This window comes from Trachypithecus francoisi, unplaced genomic scaffold, assembly GCF_009764315.1.
Source record: "Trachypithecus francoisi isolate TF-2019V2 unplaced genomic scaffold, Tfra_2.0 Lachesis_group8, whole genome shotgun sequence".
NCBI classification, from domain to species: Eukaryota; Metazoa; Chordata; class Mammalia; order Primates; family Cercopithecidae; genus Trachypithecus; species Trachypithecus francoisi.
The window spans coordinates 37597217-37621566 of record NW_022681473.1 but is presented as its reverse complement, the minus strand read 5'-3'; the positions used below and the strand labels follow the sequence as shown (position 1 = coordinate 37621566).

General features: G+C 36.5%; 1 protein-coding gene and 1 long non-coding RNA gene across 2 annotated transcripts in view; one reads left to right on the top strand and one right to left on the bottom strand.

The window, feature by feature from the left end:
* LOC117079836 overlaps nucleotides 1-24350 on the top strand; it is a 58083-nt gene that overhangs the window by 1982 nt on the left and 31751 nt on the right. The gene's annotated exons all lie outside the window — the stretch shown is intronic.
* Nucleotides 931-24350, bottom strand: part of LGR4 (leucine rich repeat containing G protein-coupled receptor 4) — a 111777-nt gene continuing 88357 nt past the window's right edge. Inside the window, exons 5-18 of the mRNA XM_033203959.1 lie at nucleotides 21202-21417; nucleotides 19991-20062; nucleotides 17821-17889; nucleotides 16202-16273; nucleotides 15947-16018; nucleotides 15581-15649; nucleotides 13997-14068; nucleotides 12454-12519; nucleotides 11620-11691; nucleotides 9272-9343; nucleotides 8852-8977; nucleotides 7578-7693; nucleotides 6910-6993; nucleotides 931-4115 (exon numbers count right to left, since the gene is read on the bottom strand). Of these exons, the coding sequence (XP_033059850.1) occupies nucleotides 2839-4115; nucleotides 6910-6993; nucleotides 7578-7693; nucleotides 8852-8977; nucleotides 9272-9343; nucleotides 11620-11691; nucleotides 12454-12519; nucleotides 13997-14068; nucleotides 15581-15649; nucleotides 15947-16018; nucleotides 16202-16273; nucleotides 17821-17889; nucleotides 19991-20062; nucleotides 21202-21417 (2455 nt within the window). The 3' untranslated portion in view covers nucleotides 931-2838. The remainder of the gene's footprint in view (nucleotides 4116-6909; nucleotides 6994-7577; nucleotides 7694-8851; nucleotides 8978-9271; nucleotides 9344-11619; nucleotides 11692-12453; nucleotides 12520-13996; nucleotides 14069-15580; nucleotides 15650-15946; nucleotides 16019-16201; nucleotides 16274-17820; nucleotides 17890-19990; nucleotides 20063-21201; nucleotides 21418-24350) is intronic.

Genomic DNA, 24350 nt, shown 5'->3' with positions numbered 1-24350 from the left:
AAATGTACAAATATCTAAAAGAGTGTCTCTCCCCTTGAGTTTTAGGGTATTCACTTAGTGATATCTTTTCATACAATTAGTACTTTGACCATGGTATATTTGAGATAATTATGTTTTGCTGGCTCTGGAAACTTGTATAAGAGGGACTTCTGCTTAAATAATTACATCACCAGTTAGCCCTGTGGCAATATATTATGCAACTTTAAAAATTTATCCGTAGACATTAGTATTTACAGATGAAACAATATGATGTCTTAAATTTGCTTCAAAATAATGCAAGGGGCAGAGGGATTGGAAGAGGTCAGTGAATAGGATGAAGATGAAACAAGGTTCACTACGTGCTGCAGATAATTGTCAAAGCAGTGACAGGTATGGGGTGAAGGGTGGGGAGGTGAGGTAATTATACTGTTCTACTTTTTGTTATGGAAATTTCAAGCATATATGAAGTTTAAAACAAACACACACACAAAATTATGTCCCAAATGAAGAGGCACTGGGTTCTGGTTTGGGGTCTAATTTGCTGTGACTCAGGGACTCACTTAAATTTCATTAAGCCTTTTGTTTTCTCATCTGTAAAATGAGGACTTAGTGATTGTAAATACTGAAGTATTTCTAAGCATCTGGGCAACTGACTACATTTAATATCATACAGACTTTTTAATCATCTGCTTTTTAGATAAAGATTGAATCAATGGTTTTTCTGAAATTTCATAATCTGTTTTCCATGAGTATAGTTCAGACATAGGATAAAAGCCTTTTTCCAAATTTCAGCAAAATGTTCTTATATATTTACAAATAAATATCAAAATGGTGTTTTCTAATGGTTACTTCCAACATTTCTTCTAATACTGTCCACTTAGAAATACTTAATTTGCTTACTTTAAAACTAAATTCATTAGTATACCTAGTTTTAAATTAAGGCAAAATAGATTGCTTTCTAAAAACTTTAATAATTCAAAACACTGAGTACAATACTGTATTTCATACATACAGCACAAAGATTAACACATTTTATATATCTGTTATTCTAGTTTTTAAATGAATAAATGAAAAATTTTCAATAACTTGAATTTTGGAAAAAACCTTTTAATTAGGAGTTTCTTACCAAGTTATGATTTAATATTTATCAGATATGTAAATATACAAACATGATAGCAATTTTTAAAACTTGTAAATAGTTGGCCTTACAAAATTACAACACACTGTAAATAAATCCTTCCCACATTTTATACAAACTACATGATTTTGATATACAAAGATTCTGCTTTTATTACACTGACAATGTACAACAAAGACTATTTACAATGCAAAAAGTATATAAACCACAATTTAACAGTCTGCTACTGGCAGCCACTATAGTTTAGGAGGTAGCTTTAATTAAACGAAATGAACAGAAGCCACATTTCCCAACTTGTGTTCTAAAAATAATTTACATAAGATAAAAATTCATTATATGCACAGTATGTACAGTTTAATTATTAAACTGCAATCTAGCTGGATTTTTTTAGTATATTCAGAATAACTAATATGGCAGTGGGTTTGCTACTGATTTAGCACACTGTTCAAAAAACATATTGAACAATTATAACTTTAAGACTCCACACAGTAATAGGTCTAAAGCCCATAAATGGGAATCAAGTAAAATTTTTAATTTTTAAAGACACAGGACTAAGCTTTATTCCTTCTTCTTCTATTTTTATTAATAACACATTATCTCATTTAACCAGAGTTCAACCTCTGAGCTATTGAATAGGCTCTTTTGTAAAAAATAGTATGCGGAAGATGTATAGAAGTTTCCACTTAATAGCACAGGTTCAAGATAATCCAGCTCACTAAGAAATAAACGTAAGTACTTTGTGTCGTAATTACTCCCCGTTTCTTCTAATTAAATGCAAGTATTGACCACAGTTTACTTTCTATATAATCTAAACTATTACTAGGTGACATACCAACAAATTGGAAAATATCAGGAGAGCCAATGATATTAGGAAGTATTCATTAATAAGAATGTTCCATGGAGCCACCAAATCCCTCAGATACTATTAAACCCCCACATTAGTTAGTGGTTTAGCCAAATCGACTAAACCCACACAGCAATTAGTCTTTTACTTTTTTCCTAGTAGTGTAATCGCAAAACACTTAAGAAAAAATGACTGATTGGACCAAAGCAATGTATAATGACTGAAAACAAATGTCCAGCTTTTTTTTTAACCTAACAGCTGTTAATATTGTTTTAAAAACATCTTCAGGTTTTAGATTTATAAATCGTTTAAACAAAATTTATGATTCTCTTATGTCAAGGATGGCAATTGAAAACATCATAAGGGCATACCTATGTATACTCTCACAGTTCCAGCTGGGACAGTCCCTTTTTTGGCCCTGCAGTAAGTTGTCCTGAGATTAATGATGAAACATTAGGTAAAATTAGCAAGATATTTTCTTCAGTCATAGAAAATCACATTTTAAAATATATTTTTAAAAATATTAACAGCTATTCTTTATCTTGTGCTTAATTCACAAATAGGTATAAATTTGCTTCTTATGGATCAGAAAAACCTAACATTATATTGTTATACTACACCTAAGATCCTTTTCTAGTCATGCATTTGTTTCAAACAGACCATACATTGCTTGGACATTGCATTTTTCACCAATTTATAATTTAGGCACCTGTTCTTTGAAAATGACTGGTTTGAGAAATAAACTGCCACCTCTCCTTCTTGTAAGTGACACCAGGCAGTGATTATAGAAGTGCTTCCCATATGAAAGATCAGAACAGGGTTCACTCTATAAACACTGATTTTGGTTGACAGGGGAAACGGTTACACACATAGTAGTTCAGTCTTTAACTCTTGGTAGATTGTAAGCATAGCGCACCAAAGGGAATCCTCTACTCTGGTAGAAGCAGGCTCGTCCACAGGCCTGCACCTGGTCAGAACTGTCTGAGACAAAGGAATCTTCTTCATCTGCGTAATCAGAGTGGGCCGACTGTGTGCCACAGTCGGACCAATAGCCCTCTGGTCTTTGGCAAGAAGCCACTGCCAATGCAGGACAGCTGTGTGATTTTATCAAGTGTTTGCATGATACTGGCTTTGTTAAAAGAAACGATTCGCAGCAGTCGCAAACAGTCAGGTTACCCTGCAAATGTGAGTACATGCCACAGTCGTAGTAGAAATCCTGTTCCAGACAACCACCTTGGCTACTGATGGAAACTGAAACTGATCCACTTTTCTTGGTAACACGTCGCTTCAGTAACTTCCAGTCTTCTTTAAACTTTGGGTTGAAGAAAACATACAGGACTGGATTCAGACAAGCAGGCAATGGAAAAAATATCAGAGTAACAGACTTCATTATTTCGGGGCTGATAGAGATTGCAGTGATCAATGGTGCAAATGAAAAAAATGCCACAGGGCAGAAAAAGATGCAATTGGTGAAGATTAGCCAAGCAACATGCTTAATCATGCTAGATTGTGAGTTTTCTGAGAGGTCCTCTTTTTCCAAGTTGCAGTATAGCTTAGTGTAGATAATGGCCATTAATAAAAATGCTAGTGAGTTTAACAGCACTAAGGTTACAGTGAATCCTAATGATGGCGTTTCACCTGTAGGAAATGGCAAACAAAGGGGTGATGCAGAATATTCCCCTCTGTGGAAAAGGGGAAAACAGCCTGCTACTGTAGCACCTAGGAAAGCCAAAAGGGCAGCAACCCGGAACTGTTTGAGATGACTGCTCTTCCCATTTTTCATTACATCTTTTGCAGATAAGCTTCTTTCGAAAGTTGCTAGCATTAATAAAAATATGGCACTTTCTGAGGAGAAAACTGCAAGAAACCCAGCTACTTTGCAGCCACTGCCAGTTTCCCACCAAATGCCAAATTCAGCGAATCTGCCCCAGGACACAGCATCAAGAAAAGTTAGGATGCCAGTATAGATTCCCATGAATAAGTTAGACACAGAAATCAAGCCTATAAACAATTTGGACGAAGGCAGTGATGTACAAGATGCAAATGTTGTTAAAATAACAAGTAGGTTGAAAAATAATGCAACCAAGAAAATGAACCACACAGTAAGACGAATCATCCAGCTTCCCAGTAAATATTCACAGGGCTTAAAAGCACCTAAAACAAAACACAGAGAGAGAGAGAGAGAGAAATAAAAGATAACTTAGAAAACAATTTAGAAAATGATATGGCTTGATAGAAAAACTAATGATATAGACTAATTAAATCTGCTCTCTACGTGACCAAAACTGAACTGATTACTACTTCTAAGATAGTCTGGTCATGGACCAGGCTATTTTTAAAATACACTGACTTTAATTTCTTTTATTAAATATTTGATAAGGCTATAAATATTTCTTTTATATTAAATATTTGATAAACAGTGATATTCAGGTGAAATTTTTCATTTTTTCTTGCATCTAAGCTAATTTACATAGCACAATGTCTAGGGCATAAGAGGTATTTGATAAACTGAGGGTCTGGAATGAGATGGTTCATAACTTGCTACTCTTACCTTAAGAAAGCAACTTAAAATCGTATAAATTTTAACCTGTATTACTTTTCTCACTTGTGAATAGTAATGCCTGTTTCATACACTTGTGCAGCTTAAGTAAAATTATACACATAAGGAACTAAGCAGGATGCTGGATATACAGTTAGATTTCAATAAACATTAGCTCCCTTTTCTTCTTCCTTTCTAGCCCCAATATACTTTACAATCATGTATGTATATGGATGTATCCACACATATTTTTTATACATTTTCTTATGGCTTTCAAAAGCAACCTGATGAAGCAGGTTAAGATAGTATAATTATCCCCATTTTTCATCCAGAGAAACTGACATTTCAAATCATTTGATTGGCCTGACAAAGGCCATTCAGTAAGATAATATAGCTAGGACTACACCTCGGTGAATGTTAACTATTCATACAAAGCTATGTACAATAAAATCCTACATAATACAAACTAGCACTGCAAGAACTCATTCAGTGGCTGAACTGTATGTTCCAGTAACTGACTTTCACATGTTAGTTATGACACGAATTACAACTGTTTTACTGAAAAATTAGAAAAGAGAAACAAGATTTTGACTATGAAACACAAGAAAACTATGTATTACAATTGTCTAAAAAACATGTTTTATGAACTGTCATGAAAATGATATATCCAATAAAATAGTTTAAATTGTTAGGATATTCACAGACCTCAAAAGCCAGTTCTGTACCATTTATCTGACTTCCAAATAATGTAAGAAACTCATTTTAATTTCGTTTTTACTAACCCTTCAGGAAGTGCTAAGAGAAAGCTCGTTATCATCTTTATCTCTGTTATCTAAACTCATCCTTCATGGAAGGAGGGATAGCTCATCTATCTGAGAGAACAGGAGACCTTTTGAGAACACTTTTATGGGTGAGAAAGGTTACTTCTCCAAAAAAGCCTGGGAAGCAGCCTCCACCCAATCCCTGTCTTTGGAAGCCTGCTGCCTCCTCTGGTGCTAACAGAAGGATCCCAGTTCTCCTCCACTTCCTGCTTCTACAGCAAGCACATCGTGTCTGGGTGTTACTACAACTGAGTAGGGGGAAGCAGGCCTGCATTTCATTCCCATGGCAGCCCAAGGAGATGAGCTCAGACCAGCTTTCCTCCTGGCCAATCTCCAAGTTTAGATTCGGGGTGGAAGAAATGGAAATGCCTCACGTTCAAGTCCAGCCTCCCCTTTAATAAACCTGTTCCCTTCTCATTGGATCATCAGTTCTTTATGTACATTCTCTGGCACATGAACTCCAGGGAGACAAGTAAGCAAGCTGCACCCCAACCTTTAAAAATTAATATAGATACTAACACACAATAAAATAAATTATATAAACTTAGATGATTCTTGCCAATCGCATTCACTTATCTGGTAAACTTAGAGCTTATTCTCTGCAGAAGAAAGTATTCATAAAATACATACGTAGCCCTTTAAGAAGCTCACGATTCAGCAGCAATCACTAGTGAATCCATAATACTTATAATTCCGAGTCATAAAATTAATGTCCAGATGATCCTATGATATTATACTAACAAAGGAATCTATTTTGTAGCACACAATTTAACTAAAATATTTAAGCCTCCCTTTTACAGTAAAATTATAAATACATCTTCTCTAGTAGATTAGGCAGACTATGACAATCATGACCAAATATGTGGGGTCAGTTTTATAACTTTCCTAAAACTACAAAGTTCAATTAAGTAAATGAGGGGAAATAAGGAAAGGCAAGGCTACATTAAGCACACACATACAATCTTCACAGACTACTAACTTATAGAATTAGTCCCAGAGTTAAAGGAACATTAAGAAAGTGCCTCTGCAGCCGGGCGCGGTGGCTCAAGCCTGTAATCCCAGCACTTTGGGAGGCTGAGACGGGCGGATCACGAGGTCAGGAGATCGAGACCATCCTGGCTAACACGGTGAAACCCCGTCTCTACTAAAAATACAAAAAACTAGCCGGGTGAGGTGGCAGGCGCCTGTAGTCCCAGCTACTCCGAAGGCTGAGGCAGGAAAATGGCCTAAACCCGGGAGGCGGAGCTTGCAGTGAGCTGAGATCAGGCCACTGCACTCCAGCCGGGCGACAGAGCAGGACTCCGTCTCAAAAAAAAAAAAAGAAAGTGCCTCTGAAATTCTAATGTATATAACCCTCACCTGGGGGAGCTTGTTAACATACAGATTCTGATTCAGTAGGTCTGGGCCTGAGATTCTGCAAAAGATTCCTAAGCTGCTGGTTGGTACACAAAGCACAAATCAGAAGGCTTCATGGGATCCTCTAGTACCATCCCTATTACAGAAATTACATCTATACCCAGGATATTTAGATGTATTTGCCTAATGTTTGTTTAACATGAGTAACTGCGATGAAAAAGGCTGGGCATACCTGTTGAAGGTGTACAATGGATAATTATTTGACTATGTTCTTCATTTTCAACAGTGCTTGTGACATTTGATGCATCAGCAGTACCTAAACATATAACACAAAGCATGTTTAATTAAAACCTTACGCAACTCAAAAGAACCATATTTTCCTGCGATTTTCTCTGTATATAAGTGTGAGTTCTCCTTATAGAAGGTTCAGTAACATATTGAAGATGCTGGTAGCATAGTGAATGCCATTGTTTTTTTGGTTTTGGTTTTTCTTAGAGACAAGGTCTTGCTCTGTTGCTCAGTCTGCAATGCAGTAGCACAATCATAGCTCACTGCAACCTTGAACTCCTGGGCTCCGCTCAAGGGATTCTCCCACCTCAGCGTCCCGAGTAGTGGGAAATACAGGCACATGCCACTACACTCAGCTAGTTTTAAAATTTTTTATAGAGACAAAGTCTCGCTTTATTGCCCAGGCTGGTCTCAAACTCTTAGGATCAAATGACCCTCCCGCCTTGGCCTCCCTAAATGCTGAAATTACAGGCATGAGCCATCACGCCTGGCCAGAGAATGCCATTTTTCTCACAGATTTCCTATTGATCATTCACAAAGGGATTATAATTAACAGAAACTTTAATCAATGCCTTAAAGGAGTGTTCTGTTTTTTAAAACTCATGCACTTGCCTTTCTCCTGTGCCACATTGTGGTCCTGGAGGCTGTTATCTTCTGTGTTTAAATTTGCATAAGAGTCACAACCCCAAAATGCACAGCACTGATAAGCATATGGTACTGATAAAGACCTGGAAAAAAAAATTGTAAAATCTACACTGAATAGCAACTCCACTGATACAGTTTTGTTTTGTAAAAGTATTTTAAACTTCGAGAATTCCAGCCTAGGAGTCAGAAAGATCTGTCATGTGCTTTAGGCTGGTCATTCATCCTCTCTGGGCTTCAGTTTCCTTATCTGTGAAAACAGCTCTGATATCAGATGACATGGAGACTTTCTCCCTTTCTATAAGATCTCACTTAACAGTTGGATGTAAATCAAACTGTTTAAAATTTAACAGCAGTACTGCAATTTAAAGTAATATCTTATGACTCCTTTTATAAATGTATTAACTATGCTCATTTTATCATATGAAACTGATAGTTTCACTTAAAATTAATGCCCCAGGTCATTCGTGAATTTATACCATTAAATACATTTACTTTGTTTAAATAAATGTAATGAAAATATTTATTTTCTTCTGCAACAATAATATTCTCTCTCTTTTCTTAGAGACAGGGTCTTGCTCTTATCACCCATGCTATAGTGTAATGGTATAATCACAGCTCAGTGAAGCCTAGAACTCCCAGGCTCAAGTGATCCTCCCATTTCAGCCCCCTGAGTAGCTGGGACTACAGGCACATGCCACCACATCCAGCTAATTTTTGTACTTTTTGTAGAGACAGGGTCTCAGCATGTTGCCCAGACTGGTCTTGAACTCCTGGTGTCAAGTGATCCACCCACCTTGGCCTTCCCCAAAGTGCTGGGATTACAGTGTGAGCCACCATGCTCGGCCTCATAACAATATTCTCCCTCTATTATATTTAATGTAGTCCCCCATAACTCTAAAATCTTCATGAAGCATTACAGCATTGTATCAGTTTTCTGCAGGCTCATATTTACATGGTTTCTGCCATCTTATTGCTAATGAAAAGTCCACTGTATTAAGAAACCATTCTAATAGCTCTATTATCTCTTTGAGGCCATCAAAGGCTCCAGTTCACGTTCTTAAAAACTATAGAATAATGTTCACGTTCTATTTTTTTACCAAAGTTGCAAAGATTGAGGTAGAAAATACCCTTAAATTACAGCCTATCAGAAAATCTGAGAACCACAACAAAAAACCAGGACACTCTATAATTTTGGAGCCTACCATAACTTCAACAAAAAAGAAAAATAAACAAAAACACACCTGAGGTTAACAAAGTCTTTCGCTGCTAAGGCTTCTTTCAGCTTGAAGTTGCCCACAAGTTTCAGCTGATTTAGCCCATTCAGGCCTTCCGTAGGAAAGGAAGTTAATTCATTGAAACTTACATCTCTAAAATATGAATGAGACTTCAAGTTAATGCCCAAGATAGAAATCACATGAAAACATCTGTACATGTATTAACATCATAAATATTAGATCCCTAAGATGAAGTTCAAGTGGGGGTGCTAAAATGATAGTTCTAGCATGTACCTTGCCATTTGAGATTTTACTATAAATACAGCTTACCATTTATACAAGGGAATAACTAAACAGAAAAACATTTTGATTTGACAATGTTAAAACAGATGTTTCTACAGCACTAGTTACTACTTTCATGACATTATTGCATAATCATCTACTTACAGGTTAGTTATTGGCCCAAGTGTGGCAAAAGCTTTACTGTGAATTTCATGTATCAGGTTTCTACTCAGATCTCTGCAATTATAAGAATAACATTTTAATCTTTCAAATAAACACTCAAAATGCCACTTACTTAGGCTATACTTTAGAATTAGAGGCAGTAACACAATATTGCTGATAAGATAACAAAGATCTTCAATCTCGCCCAGCAATATTTTTTTCATGTTTATGTTGAATGCCTCTCCTTCAGAACAATCTATTTCTTGGAACATGTTCCGTACAGCAGTAATTCTAGCTGGCGTCTGTTTCAAAACAGTTGGGAATTTTCCCACTTTATCATTCTGATACCAATTCAAAAATATAAACGATATGATATAACCTTTGGTACTGTTAACTCAGTGAGGAAAAGCCCAGTTTCTGAAAAAGTTGAAAATAAAAACAGACTTCATATTATTTGTCTTCTCAAAGGTTATTGATAAGGCCCTGAGAGAAGACAAACAATCAATATGCAAACAAGAGCATTCCAGGAGGGCTGCAGATACCCTTCTTTTCCTAAGCAGGAAATAAACATTGCATCAACAGTAGAGCCAGCTCCGTATTCAGGAACACACCCTGAGAAATTCTGATATTATAGAATTAATAAAACAGAAATAATCTACAAACACACTTACACTGAACCTTAAAGGAAATTTAAACAGTGAATAAATTCATTCCGAGACACATTTCCTAGATAACAAGGAAACTCAACACACTTGGTTCCACATTACGAAAAGACCAGCTTCTTACTGTCACTTATCAGTGTTCTGGAAGTGATGGCAACTAGAAGCCAGTCTTCTTCCCTATGACTGCCCAGGCTTCCAGAAAGTTAGTCTACGACTTGCGATGATCCAGCAACTCAACTACCAATTAAATATTTTCTAGTAGAGTGGGTGTCATATTTCTTAAAGGGGATATACTAAAAAACCATATTCAATACATGTAATTTCGCTTCACTGTCAATTTTTCAAACTTTTTCTATAATAGAAAAATGTTGTGCTGGGCAAAGTAGCTCACACCTATAATCCAAACAACTTTGGGAGGCCAAGGTGGGTGGATCACTTGAGCCCAGGAGTTTGAGACAAGCCTGGGCAACATAGGGAGACCCCATCTCTACAAAAAAAAAAAAAAAAGAAAGAAAGGAAAAAAAAAAAAGAAAAAAATTAGCTGACATTGTGGTGTGCACCTGTAGTCCCTCAGCTATTCAGGAGGTTGAGGCAGGAGGATTGCTTGAGCTCAGGAGTTGGAGGCTGCAGTGGGTTGTGATTATACCACTGCATTCTAGCCTGAGTGACAGAATGAGAGACTCTGTCTCAAAAACAAAGAAAAATGTTCACTAATTTAGTGTACTATGTTTCTGCACTAAAGTTCTAGGAACATAATGAGTGGCAAGGTTTGTCTCAGTCACCTCTATATTCCTAAGTACTTATGAGAGTACCCAGAACAAATATGTAGTCAAATACAAACGATTTTTTAAATAAGTGCTTCTGTGGCTTATGAACTCTATTTGTCATGATAGATACTCCAGTGCAGGGGTCAGCAAACTTCTTCTGTAGAGGGCCAGATAGTAAATATTTTTACCTTTGTGGGTCATATACTCTCTGCTGCAACTACCCAATTCTGCTATAGTGGGGTGAGAGCAGCTTTAGACAGACAGCACTTTAATAATAAAGACCTGGCAGTGTTCAATTAAACTTAATTGATAAACCAGGAAGCAGACTGGATTTGGTCCACAGGCTGTAGTCAGCCTACCCTTGCCCTAATGAATTGGCAAACCTCACTATTATAACTTGAAAACCAACAAGCTACATCACTTCAGTTATACACATTACACATTTTTCTATTTGCCAGTGAACAATTAGCTAAAGTAAAAAATATTGAAAGTAGATTATTTATAAAGTTGCAAGTCTAAAAATCTTGCAATGCATAAAATAATATTTTAGGAAAAGTCTAAAAATAATATTTACTGAACACAAATTATATATATATATACTTTTTTTTTTTTTTTTTTAGGCGGAGTTTCACTCTTCTTGTCCAGGCTGGAGTGCAATGGCGCAATCTCAGTTCACTGCAACCTCTGACTCCAGGGTTCAAGCGATTCTCCTGCCTCAGCCTCCCAAGTAACTGGGATTACAGGCATTCACCACCACGCCTGGCTAATTTTTTGTATTTAGTAGAGATAGGGTTTCACCATGTTGTTCAGGCTGAAATTAAAATTATATCTTTAAGTATATCTAGTAACATGGAAATCATAACAACATACTAACATAGCTTGGAAAAAACTTATTGTCTTTAATAATCATAGACAAACTTACAGAATCCTTAGAGATATCAGGCCTTGAAAGGTGCCTTCCTTTATTTGGTAGATCTGATTACGCTGTAAAGAACTAAAGAAAAAAGAAGAAGAAAGGAGATGAAGACAAAGACAAAGAAGAGAGCAGGAGGAGGAGGAAAGAGAAAGGGATAGAGAGAAAAAAAGTTACATTCTATTTTGAAAAATAACATTATAACATTTCTTAGTTGAGTTTTTTGTAAGTTTAAATAACTATTCTTATGTAACAGTGATCTTGTTGAAAGAGAACTGCCCTTTTCTCATCTATAAAATGAAACAGACTAATTGGTATTTCATTCCATATTATACTGGGAATTAACTGGTATGCTATCTAAACTCCCCCATCAATCCCACTCAGGCATAAGAGAAGGAAGATGATGCAGGGAGAAAAGGAACAAAAGACAACACAACTATAACAAATACCACAGGAATAAAGTTACAGGACTAAATAGAGTCAAAATGGGAGAATTGATGCCTCCTTCTTCCCGTCTCCTGGCCAACTTCCACCAGAACTGTCTAACACAGGACATGATGGGAACTGGCATTCATGTCTGGTTTCCTTCAATAGCTGGACAAGTTTTCGTTTTCTATTTCTTTTAAAAAACACCAACTTCCCCCGCATAGTGTTTCACGGGATGCCTGATAGGTAAGTGCCTAATACATGCTGGTTGCATGAATACATCTGGTTCAATTTGACATGTTATGTATGGGAACATCTGATTTCTAATTTCTTACTATTAAAGCCATCTATTAAAAATAGGAAATGCTCAACAAACAATATACCACAGCAAAAGGAGTAAGTCAAAGACCAACTCACATTTCTTCCAGAGCATGGCAACCATTAAAACTTGGAAGGTCTCTTATATTGTTGTAAGACAAGTCCCTTAAAACAACGGAAATTAACAAATTAATGCTATGTTATCAGAATATTATATTAAAAGAGTGGTACTCAGAAGCATTGAAAGCAGAGTTAAGATAACTAATAAAGAGATATGCCTGAATAAGAAAAGCAATTATTTTTTCCTAAGACTTGTCACCTTTTCAAACATCTCCGTGATACAATAAGCCTAAGACTGATGAAAATTCAAGAATATATTTTTGAGCATAGACACTATAAAATATGTAAAAATACATTTATATAAAGTATATATATAAAGTATATAACATAAATATATAAAACTAAATATGTAAATATAGAAAAATATAGAAAATATATAAAGTTTGTTGGTAAAGCTACATTTTTTTAAATTTGTATTTATACAGTTTAAAAATTTGTATTTTTTCAATATTGCTTATCCCATAAATAACTTACATGTTCTTTTATTGAAAAGCTCTAAGAGAAATGGTATGCTTATCAACATTTTAAAAAACATTTATATTACATCAAACACCAGAACTATTTAACTTTCAGTCCCACTGCAGTTTTTCCTCAACAGTGATCATTGTGTTTAAGTTTGATACACCACTACATCACTAAATTATAGTCATAACCCAAATAACAGTTTTGGTCAATGACAGACACCATATACAATGATATGGTCCCATAAGAGTATAATACCATATTTCTGCTCCAACTTTTCTATGTTTAGATATACAAATATTTACCATTGTGTTACAATTACCTACAGTATTCAGTACAGTATTATGCTGTACAAGTTTGTAGGCTAGGAGCAAGAGATTACATATAGCCCAGGTATGTAGAAGAAACCACCAAGGTTTGTGTAAGCATACTCTATGATTTTCACACAATGACAAAATTGCCCCATGACACATTTCTTAGAATGTATTCCTATTGTTAAGTGGATGTGTGACTTTACTTGCTTAATCAATCAGTCACTTATCTTGTTACTATCTCCCACCACTGAATACTTATTAACACTTAATAACTTAATTGTTTATTCTGGTGACATTTTTACATCCTTTATTTACTTTTAGTTTCTAGGTCAGCCTAAAGTTTTTAGAAAGCTACATGCTTTAGTTCATTCCTGATTGAATAAAGATTTAGGCTCTGCTTAGGTTGCAGATGAAAGAGAGGAGAATATGAGGAGATATATCCCTGGACAAACTAGAATAAAGACAAAGAGTCAGGATGAGAAAAATTAAGAACCTAGCTTGGTTTTACTTTGTTCAAATAAAGTCACAAGTATATGATATATTCATAATCCTAAAACCTAATTCAAATGCATATTACCCACCATGGAGATGACTCAAATATCTGCTCCTTTACAGAAAGGGAACAACTAAGTAGTAATTATACCTCAAAACCACTTTATGGAAAGTAGATCCTTAAAAATAAAACTGAACATGTGTGAACATATAAACAAAAGGTATGAGGGGAATGGAAGAAGAATTCAACTTACAAAGTCCTAAGCATCTTTTGTTCTTGACACAAATTATTAGGTATGCTGCTTATCTTTGTACCTGTCAAAGTCCTGTGGAAAAACATTATTTATGTAATAATTCAACTCAAGAATAGTAAGCAAAATTTATTCCCATATAGAAAAATGATAGAAAAAAAGTGCTCACATATTTACATATGGACTAGATTCTATACATCCCATGGCCTAATTATTCCATAAAGTTAGACATGCAGGAAGGTGAACTGAACCCCAATTCTGATATCATCTCCACAGTAACTCAAAAACATTTGTGACATTAGATGCTGATATTGTCCAGATGATGGGCTTGATTCTCCACATGGACCAGGAGGAAAACACTAATCTACAGTCACACAGTCTGATCACAGTTAATTGCAAGTTGTCACCTTCTTACACCCAAGACCTTTGAAACCAACTTTGCATGCTGCCCCCAAACCTTGTTTCTGTCTTTTCTTTCAGTCAACCTGGGTCAGCATTTGAAAATGTTCTCTTATTCCCCTCCTTTCTCTAGTCTATCACCAGTTCCTGTTATTTTTTCCTCTGTTGTGTTTCTAGCATCTAATTCTTTCAGAAAAAGAGTGAAGTGAGGCAGAGAGGGATGGAGGAGTCTCAGACCACACTATTTGTCCTGGTACAAATCCAGTGATGGATTAAAGATCTGGAGCTCTCATAATTCAGTGTGTTCATCTGGTCAGGTGGACTATTCCCACGGCTGCCTCACCGTTCTCCCCATCTCTAGTCTCTTTCTCCTTACCCTCCTCACATTACCTGCTCGAACATTCTCAACATCTCCAACTGCCTTAAGAGTCAAGTTTAAACTCCTTACCTCAGTGCTTCCCAAGTTCTTTTTTAAAAAAATCTTGTCACATGTGACCATTGTAACATTTAAATGGCACGCTGCAGTAAGACTCCTGTGGCTAGAGGCCCTAGCTGCCTCAGGCCCCACCTGACTGTCTGGAGGGCTGAGGTCATCAAGATCTTAAGTGCACCTGCAAACCCATGCACAGACCACTCACTGGGAAATTGCCACAACCAAATGTCCAATGTTCAAGGCCTGTCATTTTAAAGTCTAATCACAAACAATTCTCCGATGTCTTCATACCACCCCCATCCTATTATAAACATGCAATTCTAGCTATATTTGCTCATCTATATGCCATCTCTGAGAATACTTTTGGTATTTCCAGTTTTACTAATCCTGCCTTAAATAAAAGACTCAGCTCTGGGAAACCTGACAGTATTCAAACATTCCACCTCCTTCGTGAAGCCTTCTGTGATAATCTACATCGATTGCTCCCACTTCTAAATTCTGAAAGCACGGCTTCTAATTTGGCACTTTGTTGCTGCTTTGTATTTTCTGTGAACTTTTCAGATCTTATCCACATAATCAGCTCTACTCTGTCTAAGCTCACTGACCCCAAACCCAATATATTCTTTTCCATGCATGAAATGTACAAAGGGAAACTGAAGGAATCAACATAAACTGTCACTAACAGACCCTGGCACCCTGCTAGCAGTCCAGTAGTGTTATCTTTATACAAGCCCTCTTCAAAGGGCCACACTTACAGACTTTCCAGGTGGGCGGTTCCTGTAAGATTGGGGAACTGCTGCACCATACTTGCACCACGAATGACTCTTTAAGAAATTGAGAAAGACAAAGTAATTTTAATTTTTTTCATATTTTATCTTTTGAACAGTTTAAAATTACAGTGCAACTATAACTAAAAATAAAAGTAGTTTCATCTCTTAAATGTACTTGAAAGTGTGATAATTTGGCCAAGTGTTCACAAAAATAAGAACCATTATAAATTCTGCCCAGGGGAGAAAAAAATTTTAAAGATTCTGTTTTCTGGAGTTCCAGTAACAAATTATTGTTTTCCACTAAAACAACTGTATAAATATCCAGGTTTGTTTTTAAATTCACATACTTACAGGGAATGAAGATCAGATAAGTTGTGAAATGCTGAGTTCCCCACATAAGACAGAGGATTATCATACAAATGTCTGTGAAAATACCCAAAAAAAGTAAAATGTTCATACGTTCACAAGCACTCTAATATTAAATCTATGTTCACAATGTACATATATCTAAAAGTCTGAATTTTCATTCTTTATCTGGATGTTTGGCATTGTAAAGACATAGCTTCACATAATTATACGTTAAAAGAAACTTTCAAAAATACTTACATAGTTCTTAAGAGTGGGTTACCATCAAATGCTCCATCAGGGATAACAGAAATAGAATTACTATGAAATCCTCTAGAAAGATAGGAGAAAAGTATTTTGAAATGCATTATCCTCTTGTAAAATAAAATCCAAGTATCTACTGTAGTTCAGCATTATATAAAATACAACTGATAATGACTACATGAAAATTTTCAAAAACATAGGAAATCTCAAATTTTAATTTTATCTTATCTTTTTTAGTATCATACCTAACTCTTTTTTAACCCACTGCTTAGCCTGGTATCTATCAGATCCCTCATATGCATTTATCTGTTGCTTCATTATAGAAAAAAGCTTTAGACCATGAGAAACAGGTGTTCTAACCTCCAAATCTCTCTCACTGTAGCCCGTATTTAGTCTCTTGGCAATGCATCTTAGAATGTTAACCATTAACTAGCTCATGACACACAGTCCCTGTTGTGCCATATACAGTCACTATCTCTACCCATGACAAACCCAACGTCCAAAATGTTCCCTCAGGCTGGGCACAGTGGCTCATGCCTGTAATCCCAGCACTCTGAGGGGATCACTTGAGCCCAGGAGTTTGAGACCAGCCTGGGCAACACGATGAAATCCTATCTCTAGAAAAAATTTAAAAATTAGCTGGGCGTGGTGGTGCATGCCTGCAGTCCCAGCTATCCAGGAAGCTAAGGTGGGAGGATCACCTGAGCCTGGGAGGTCAAGGCTGCAGTGAGCTGTGATCACGCCACTGCACCGTGGCACCCCAGCCGAGGCGACAGAGTGAGACCCTGCTCAAAACAAACAAACAAACAAACAAAAAGAAAGAAAGAAGTAAAACCAAAAATGCTCCCTCATTCCTGTGTTTAAATATTTTTATTCTTTCAAGTTCAGTCAAACTCCTTCCCTTTGGTGATGCTTTCTTTTTTTTTTTTTTTTTTTTTTTTGAGGCAGAGTCTTGCTCTGTCGCCCGGACTGGAGTGCAGTGGCCGGATCTCAGCTCACTGCAAGCTCAGCCTCCCGGGTTTACGCCATTCTCCTGCCTCAGCCTCCCGAGTAGCTGGGACTACAGGCGCCCGCCACCTCGCCCGGCTAGTTTTTGTATTTTTAGTAGAGACGGGGTTTCACTGTGTTAGCCAGGATGGTCTCGATCTCTTGATCTCGTGATCCGCCCGTCTCGGCCTCCCAAAGTGCTGGGATTACAGGCTTGAGCCACCGCGCCCGGCCTGGTGATGCTTTCTGCAGTAACTCCAAGCTTCAATTAGGTATTCTTCTGGAATGATTTATTTATCCCATTCATTCAGCATTTATTTCTACCTAGAAACAGCTGTCTGTCTTAACATAGTCAGTTTCCCCAGTGAGACTAAGACTAAAAGCTCCTTAAAGGCAGACGCTGTATATCAGGCCTTCTTGTTTTACCAGCATCTAACCCCATAGAGCAATCTATACTCAAAATTGTCTGTGCCATCGAACACAATCCAATTGTATGATTATTTGTGTGTTTGTGTGCATGTATTACAGTTATATGCAACGGAACAAGATGTGCTAAAATCTCATTGTCGGAACATTAAATGGTGAGTTTCAGGGATATGAAGACATAAAGAGAATGAAGCAATACTTACAGCTCTTTTAGGCTAGGAAGGGCTTTAATAGCCTGAGGAAATTCCCCCAAGTTATTATAATTCAAGTCTCTAGAAAAAAAATGGGTGAAAATATATCAAAATATTAAATAATGGTCATAATTCATAAGGCATTTTGTTACAGATACATATTTTTTAATCACATCCTCTGTATGGTAATCTTTCTTTACCAACCATATCATCATCCAAAACCAAAACCATGTAGGAGTTTAACTAAATTTACACCTTTTCTTACAATATTGAACAGAGAAAAATCATTCTTCTTCCATGATGTTTTTAGGTCAACAAACTTACAAGTTCAAAGAATTTTTGGAATCATGTATTACTGATGCATTAAATGCATAAATCATCTGAATGGTATTTCTCTGAAAATTCATTATAGAAAATAATTCATTGAATATCCATTTGTAAATGACAGCATGAAACTGAGGTTTCCATTTGGAGTTCACAGTGGCTTCCTGAAATTCTGGTATAAGAGCAGCTGACCTCACTCAGTTCCACCATCAGCATGATGACCTGAGATAAGAATAATCAGAAGGAGGCTAGGCACAGTGGCTCACGCCTGTAATCCCAGCACTTTGGGAGGCTGAGGTGGGCAGATCATGAGGTCAAGAGATTGAGACCATCCTGGCCAACATGGTGAAACTCCGTCTCTACTAAAAATACCAAAATTAGCAGGGCATGGTAGCACATGCCTGTAGTCCCAGCTACTCAGGAAGCTGAGACAGGAGAATCTCTTGAACCCGGGAGGCAGAGGTTGCAGTAAGCCGAGATCATGCCACTGCACTGTAGCCTGGTGACAGAGCAAGACTCCGTCTCAAAAAAAAAAAAAAAAGAATAAACAGAAGGACAAGGGTAGATTCACACAACTGTTGTCCTCATATAGGTTATGAATTATTGGGAATTTTATATTAGTTAGGGGACAGATAAGCCATAGTGATCTGTACTAAAAAAGTCTTAGTTCTGAGAGTGTTTAAAGTTTAATTTCTTTTAACATAAAGAGCACATTGGCATATGATTAGCATGACTGATTTCAGAATGAAAGTAAAATTAAAAAAGCTCAGCTCCTTCGAGACCTATTTTGTTTTCCTTTTCCTTTTTGTAACATAGAAGAAAAAATGGCAAATAAAAATTTAACTGGGAAGAGGTTTAATTTTAACATAATTAAAATGGTGTACACAGCCTAGGATTAGGAAACCTATTCAATCTTTTATTTATAACACTGAAACTCACACACTTAGCAAAGGAGATCTGAGTTTGGAACTATCTTCTACAAGATTTTCAACTTTCATATATCCATTGATGTTTCCTATCCTCTAATTTAGATAGGAAAGTGAATTAATAGAGTCCTAAAAGGTTTTAAGTCTTCTCATTAATTGACAGTTAACCAGAAAATTCAGCCAAATAAAATACTACAAACCCTGAGCATTCCAATCAGGTTTTACTCATCCATGTAATTGAGACCTTCTCTGAATCATTTACTCATCACAACAGCAAATATTACATTATTTTTGAATAAAGGCAATAAAGGCAACTAATACAGGCTAAAAGAACAAAAATAAAGATCCTACTCTCAATTATACACAGCTGCACAATGCCTTTTACTTATATAGTGGTGCAATGTACAGTTGCAACAGTCAGAGGTCTCAAACACTTTAGCTAGTGGAAACAACAACAAAAGTATCACAGCAAAATATAAAATCTTCGTTTGTTACATGTAAAAGCAGATATAGTATTCAAATCCAGTGTTAACAATTAGAAGGCAACTGAGGTCATGGAAGAAAACAAAACTATCCAGAATTCATTTTAGAAATTTCTAACTTCCAAAACTGTCATACATTTAACAAAACCAACATTTCTGGAAAGGTATACATCTTTGTAGATTGAGATGTTTTGAATGTGTAGATTGAGCTGCTTTGAATGTGTGTTCTTTGGGGGAAAATATGCAATTCACCTTTTGCCATTTTTAGCCATGGACTTAGATTAGTATTCATAATTGGGTTATTTGATAGCAAGAATTTAGTCAAGTATCAAAGTGAATAAGGAGCTGAACTCAAGGCCAATATTTTTTTTTCTTTTTCTGTAATGAAGTACAAAATTGCACTTTCAATATCACAATGCAGTTGCCCAAAATATGAATATAACTACTTACAAGGTCTCCAGGTTATCTAGTCCATCAAAACAGTGTTGACTCAGGCTTTTAATTTTATTGTTATGAAGATGCCTGTGGAGGAAAAAAAGCATAAAATGACTTTTCAATTTCCCATTGGCAACTATTATCATTGTTTTATATGTCTGAATTGGTGTGTAAAGCAATGATGTAGCTAAACATACCAACAGTTGACCACAGAAAACAAGTGGCATTGGGTAGTTATCTCTTGCTATGTACACTGCACAGACCCACTAAACATAGAATACCCCATGGAAAGAGAAAGTATCTCTAATGGAAATATGGTATGTACATGGAAGATTATTTAATATTTACTCATATCAAAATAAAGTTTTGATTAGCTCTTAATTATATGAAGCAAAATTTGATGAGCTCTCCTACTGAGGACATGAGGGTAACAGTGTGGAGGAAGTATAGTTTACACCAGTGAGCTCTCTAACAGATTTTAAAAGAAGTGCTACTTTGTTATGTCTTGGAAGATTAAAAACGCACGGCATCCCATACTCTCTAAACAAGTGGAAAACACGAAATATCCCTGGGACTAACTTCTATGGACACATTGAAATGATTTCCCTTCTTTTAACATTGAATACTTGCTGGGACACAAGTAAAAGCTGTATGAATGTGTGCTGAAAGACCTAATTTATTCTCATGATTACAACTGGTCATTTATCTTAGGGAGATTCAACAATTATCACCAGCTATTAATTTTTTAAATTCTCCCATTCTGTTTTTTTTTTTTTTTTTTTTTGAGACAGAGTCTTGCTCTGTCGCCCAGGCTGGAGTGCAGTGGCCGGATCTCAGCTCATTGCAAGCTCAGCCTCCCGGGTTCCCGCCATTCTCCTGCCTCAGCCTCCCGAGTAGCTGGGACTACAGGCGCCCACCACCTCACCCAGCTAGTTTTTTGTATTTTTAGTAGAGACGAGGTTTCACCGTGTTAGCCAGGATGGTCTCGATCTCCTGACCTCGTGATCCGCCCGTCTTGGCCTCCCAAAGTGCTGGGATCACAGGCTTGAGCCACCGCGCCCGGCCTTCTCCCATTCTGTTTAATCTTGTACAAAAGCAGCTCCCTCAAGCACTAACTATTCAGGAGCATATTCAGCGAGGTGCTTTGATAACAATCTGTCAGAAGAAGCCTGTTTTTGTACCCCAATTATCACAAATATATGGAATTAGAAGGGTTAGATACTTACAGAACTACCAGGCTTGACAGGTTGGTAAATGCAAAGTCAGGGATGCTTGAGATCTTGTTGAGAGCCAGGGTCAGCGCCTGTAGGGTGGGCAGATTGCTGAGGGGGTGCACAGGCACCTCTGTCAAGCTGTTGTCATCCAGCCACAGATGCCGTAACTGAACAAGTCCTTCAAAACTGTCCTCAGGGACTGAGGTAATATGGTTGGCATCTAAACGCCTAACAGAAACAGAAACAACCATGTTCAGCAACAAATTCTAGTGAAATGAGTCAGTTCAAGTCTCACAACTCAAAGCTTTCAAAACAAAAAGGACTTATAAAAATGATCATCTTTAATTTTACTAGAAGTCCTCATAAAATCTAATAACGTTTTCATGATCTGTATCGTATACGAAAGTCAGTTCTTTGTCTTCCTTCATTAAGAATGGCATGTATCCAAATCTATATTCTTCAACTATCTTTGGCTAAGAAGTAACTTTATAGCAGAAAGATATATTTAAAAAAAAAAACTTCCAAATTTCTTATTGAAGTTATGCTTTAGAGCATAATTATCAGACATACAAAAAAAAAAGAAGAAACTAAGCTGACCAAATAAGCTACTTTACTTCCAATGTTACATTATAACTAATATTAGACATTAAATTTAGTTGCTACTCTGATTCTGTACCAAAGGGAAATATTAGAAAATACTTAAAATTTTTGTATAGCAATAAAGAATCTAAATAGATTTTCAATCATCCTTATTACCTCTAGGCAAGTTAAAAATGTAAGTGTCATGTACAGGCAAAGCAACTTTTTCCTCTTCTCTTAGCCGTTAAGTGCTTTTGAAAAATCAGTGTGCTAAAATTAAGAGTTATTAAGAAAAGGTCAAATTATCTGTTGGAAAAAATCAAGCAGCTCCTCAAATCAATGTTACTGTGGCTTAAAAGCTTCTTCAATTTTTCCAAAAATTTTGGAATTAAGAACACCTTACTAATAGGATTACTAATATTTAAAATTAAGTCCCCGTCTGAAAATCAGGAAACTAAGTCCTACGTATTATTGTTGGCACAACGAGATGTAATTGTTGGAATAATTGCTTTTCAACACAAAGACAATCTGCTATTAATATGATGACGGACACTATGTGCCAGGCAAATCACAGCTTTCCTCACAAATCCCTTGTTGATGCATCTTCATTACTTATATTCATGCCTCACAGCCTTAAACCTCTTTGTGAAAATTACAGAACACACACACAAAAAAACTGGTTAAAAATTCAAAATGACAGCATCTTTTTAAAGAAATAGTTTGACAACTTTCGAGTTGAGGAAATTCTGAGTTTTAGAGTGGTTTTTGTGCCTCCTGTTTCCTTATGCTGTTCCAACTTCAGTTCCTGCCATAATTGTCCGTTTCCACCATAGTCAAGTTCTGGGTCCCTGGTCCCAATTAACTGCTCCCAGCCCCAGATGCATTTTCCCTTCCTAATGACGGAATAGCATGGGTTAAAGACCGTTGGTCCTGGTGAGTATCTGATGGAAGCTTTCTTTCTAATAGTCAAGATATCTGAAAGAACAGTCGAAAAGGGAGAGCTTAGGACACTGAGCAGCTGCCTTAAGAATCTATCTAGAAACACACATTTTTAGACTTGTTTATTTTTGGGACTTTCTAGAACTTGCCCTGAGACAGGTAACTTTTACACAACAGACTGGCAAAGTATTGGCTACACAGTGGCAAAGTACTGCCTACAGAGCTGTTTAGGAGATTTGCTTTAATGAGCAGATAGGAATGTGTTCAAACGTGTGCACGCGTGCGCGCGCGCGCGCGCACACACACACACACAACCCTCGTGGAACTTTTCCATTCTTAGGAAGAAAAAGACTTAAACACATAATCATACAATTAAGCATATTATATAAATAAATAATTAATGTAGCTAAATTATACTTGTAGATAACTTAATTACCTGCAGTTCACTCAACACAGTTAAATTGAGCATCCTGTTAGGTACAAAGGATAAGATAGTGAATACAACAGGCATGAGGCCTGTCCTCAAGAGACTGATATTCCAGTGGTGGAGGTGACATACAACATAATAAACAAGTCACAAAATGATAACGAAGTTCTTTATAAAGTACCTCTGGAGTAGATAAACAGGGCACTGAGGCTACAGACTGATGGACTCTGAGGAGGAGGGTAGTTACTCAAGAAAAGTATTTCTAAGAAGGTGACATTTAAAGTGAGACCTAAAGAAAAAGCAAGAATGAGTCAAAGTAGGAGCTGGGCAAGGAGTGTTTTAGGCAAAGGAAAGAGCCAAGGCAGAGACCCAGTAGCAGAATGGTTGCTGGTATGATCCAGCAACTCCCAGAAGGTATGAGTGATTAAAACACAGCAGGAAGGGAGTAGAGGGCCCAGGAAGACACAGCTGTAGATGCAAACAGGGTCCACATTCCATACGTCCCTATAGGCCAGGTAAGGGGTTTGGGTTGTATTTTCTTTACAATTTGAAGTTCCTTAGTGTTACCGCAGTTGAAAAGTTTAAATTGTTTATTTTATCATATCAATTATATATATTCCTATTCAATAAAATAGTATGTAACACACCTCCAAATACCTACAATGCCTCTACTGATACAGAAAATAGTATAATAAGGAAAGCTGTCAGCGCCTTTTTAATATAAATTCAGTACTGTATAGAACCTTTAAACTCTTGTGAATTCTGTGTCATCAAGGAAAAAAGATGGCCTTAACTTACTGCTAGAAAACTAGGTGAGTTTTGAGCTAAGACAGTAATAAAACTATCTTCTATACAAAATAGCATAGGTACAACAATAAAATAGCCTAATACAACAATAAAAGCACGGACACAATTTCCTCTGTTCTAAAAATTTCCAAAAATTGTGAAGTCTCACATAAGTAGAGATTAAAAAGAACTATAGAAAAATGAAACTCTTAAATAAGAGGTTAAACGAGAAAAACAATTTGTGGTGACTCACATGGTTAATCCTTATCCCTCAATTCACATGTAGGTGTGGTGAGGCACCCATAAAAGCGAAGAGTCTGTACTTATACTGAGACCAGTGCTTCAGAGCACTGTCTCAGTGTGGCTTTGTAGCAATGATCTATGCTATTAGTATTCATCCTAACTAACAGATGAAGAAAATACTATAATT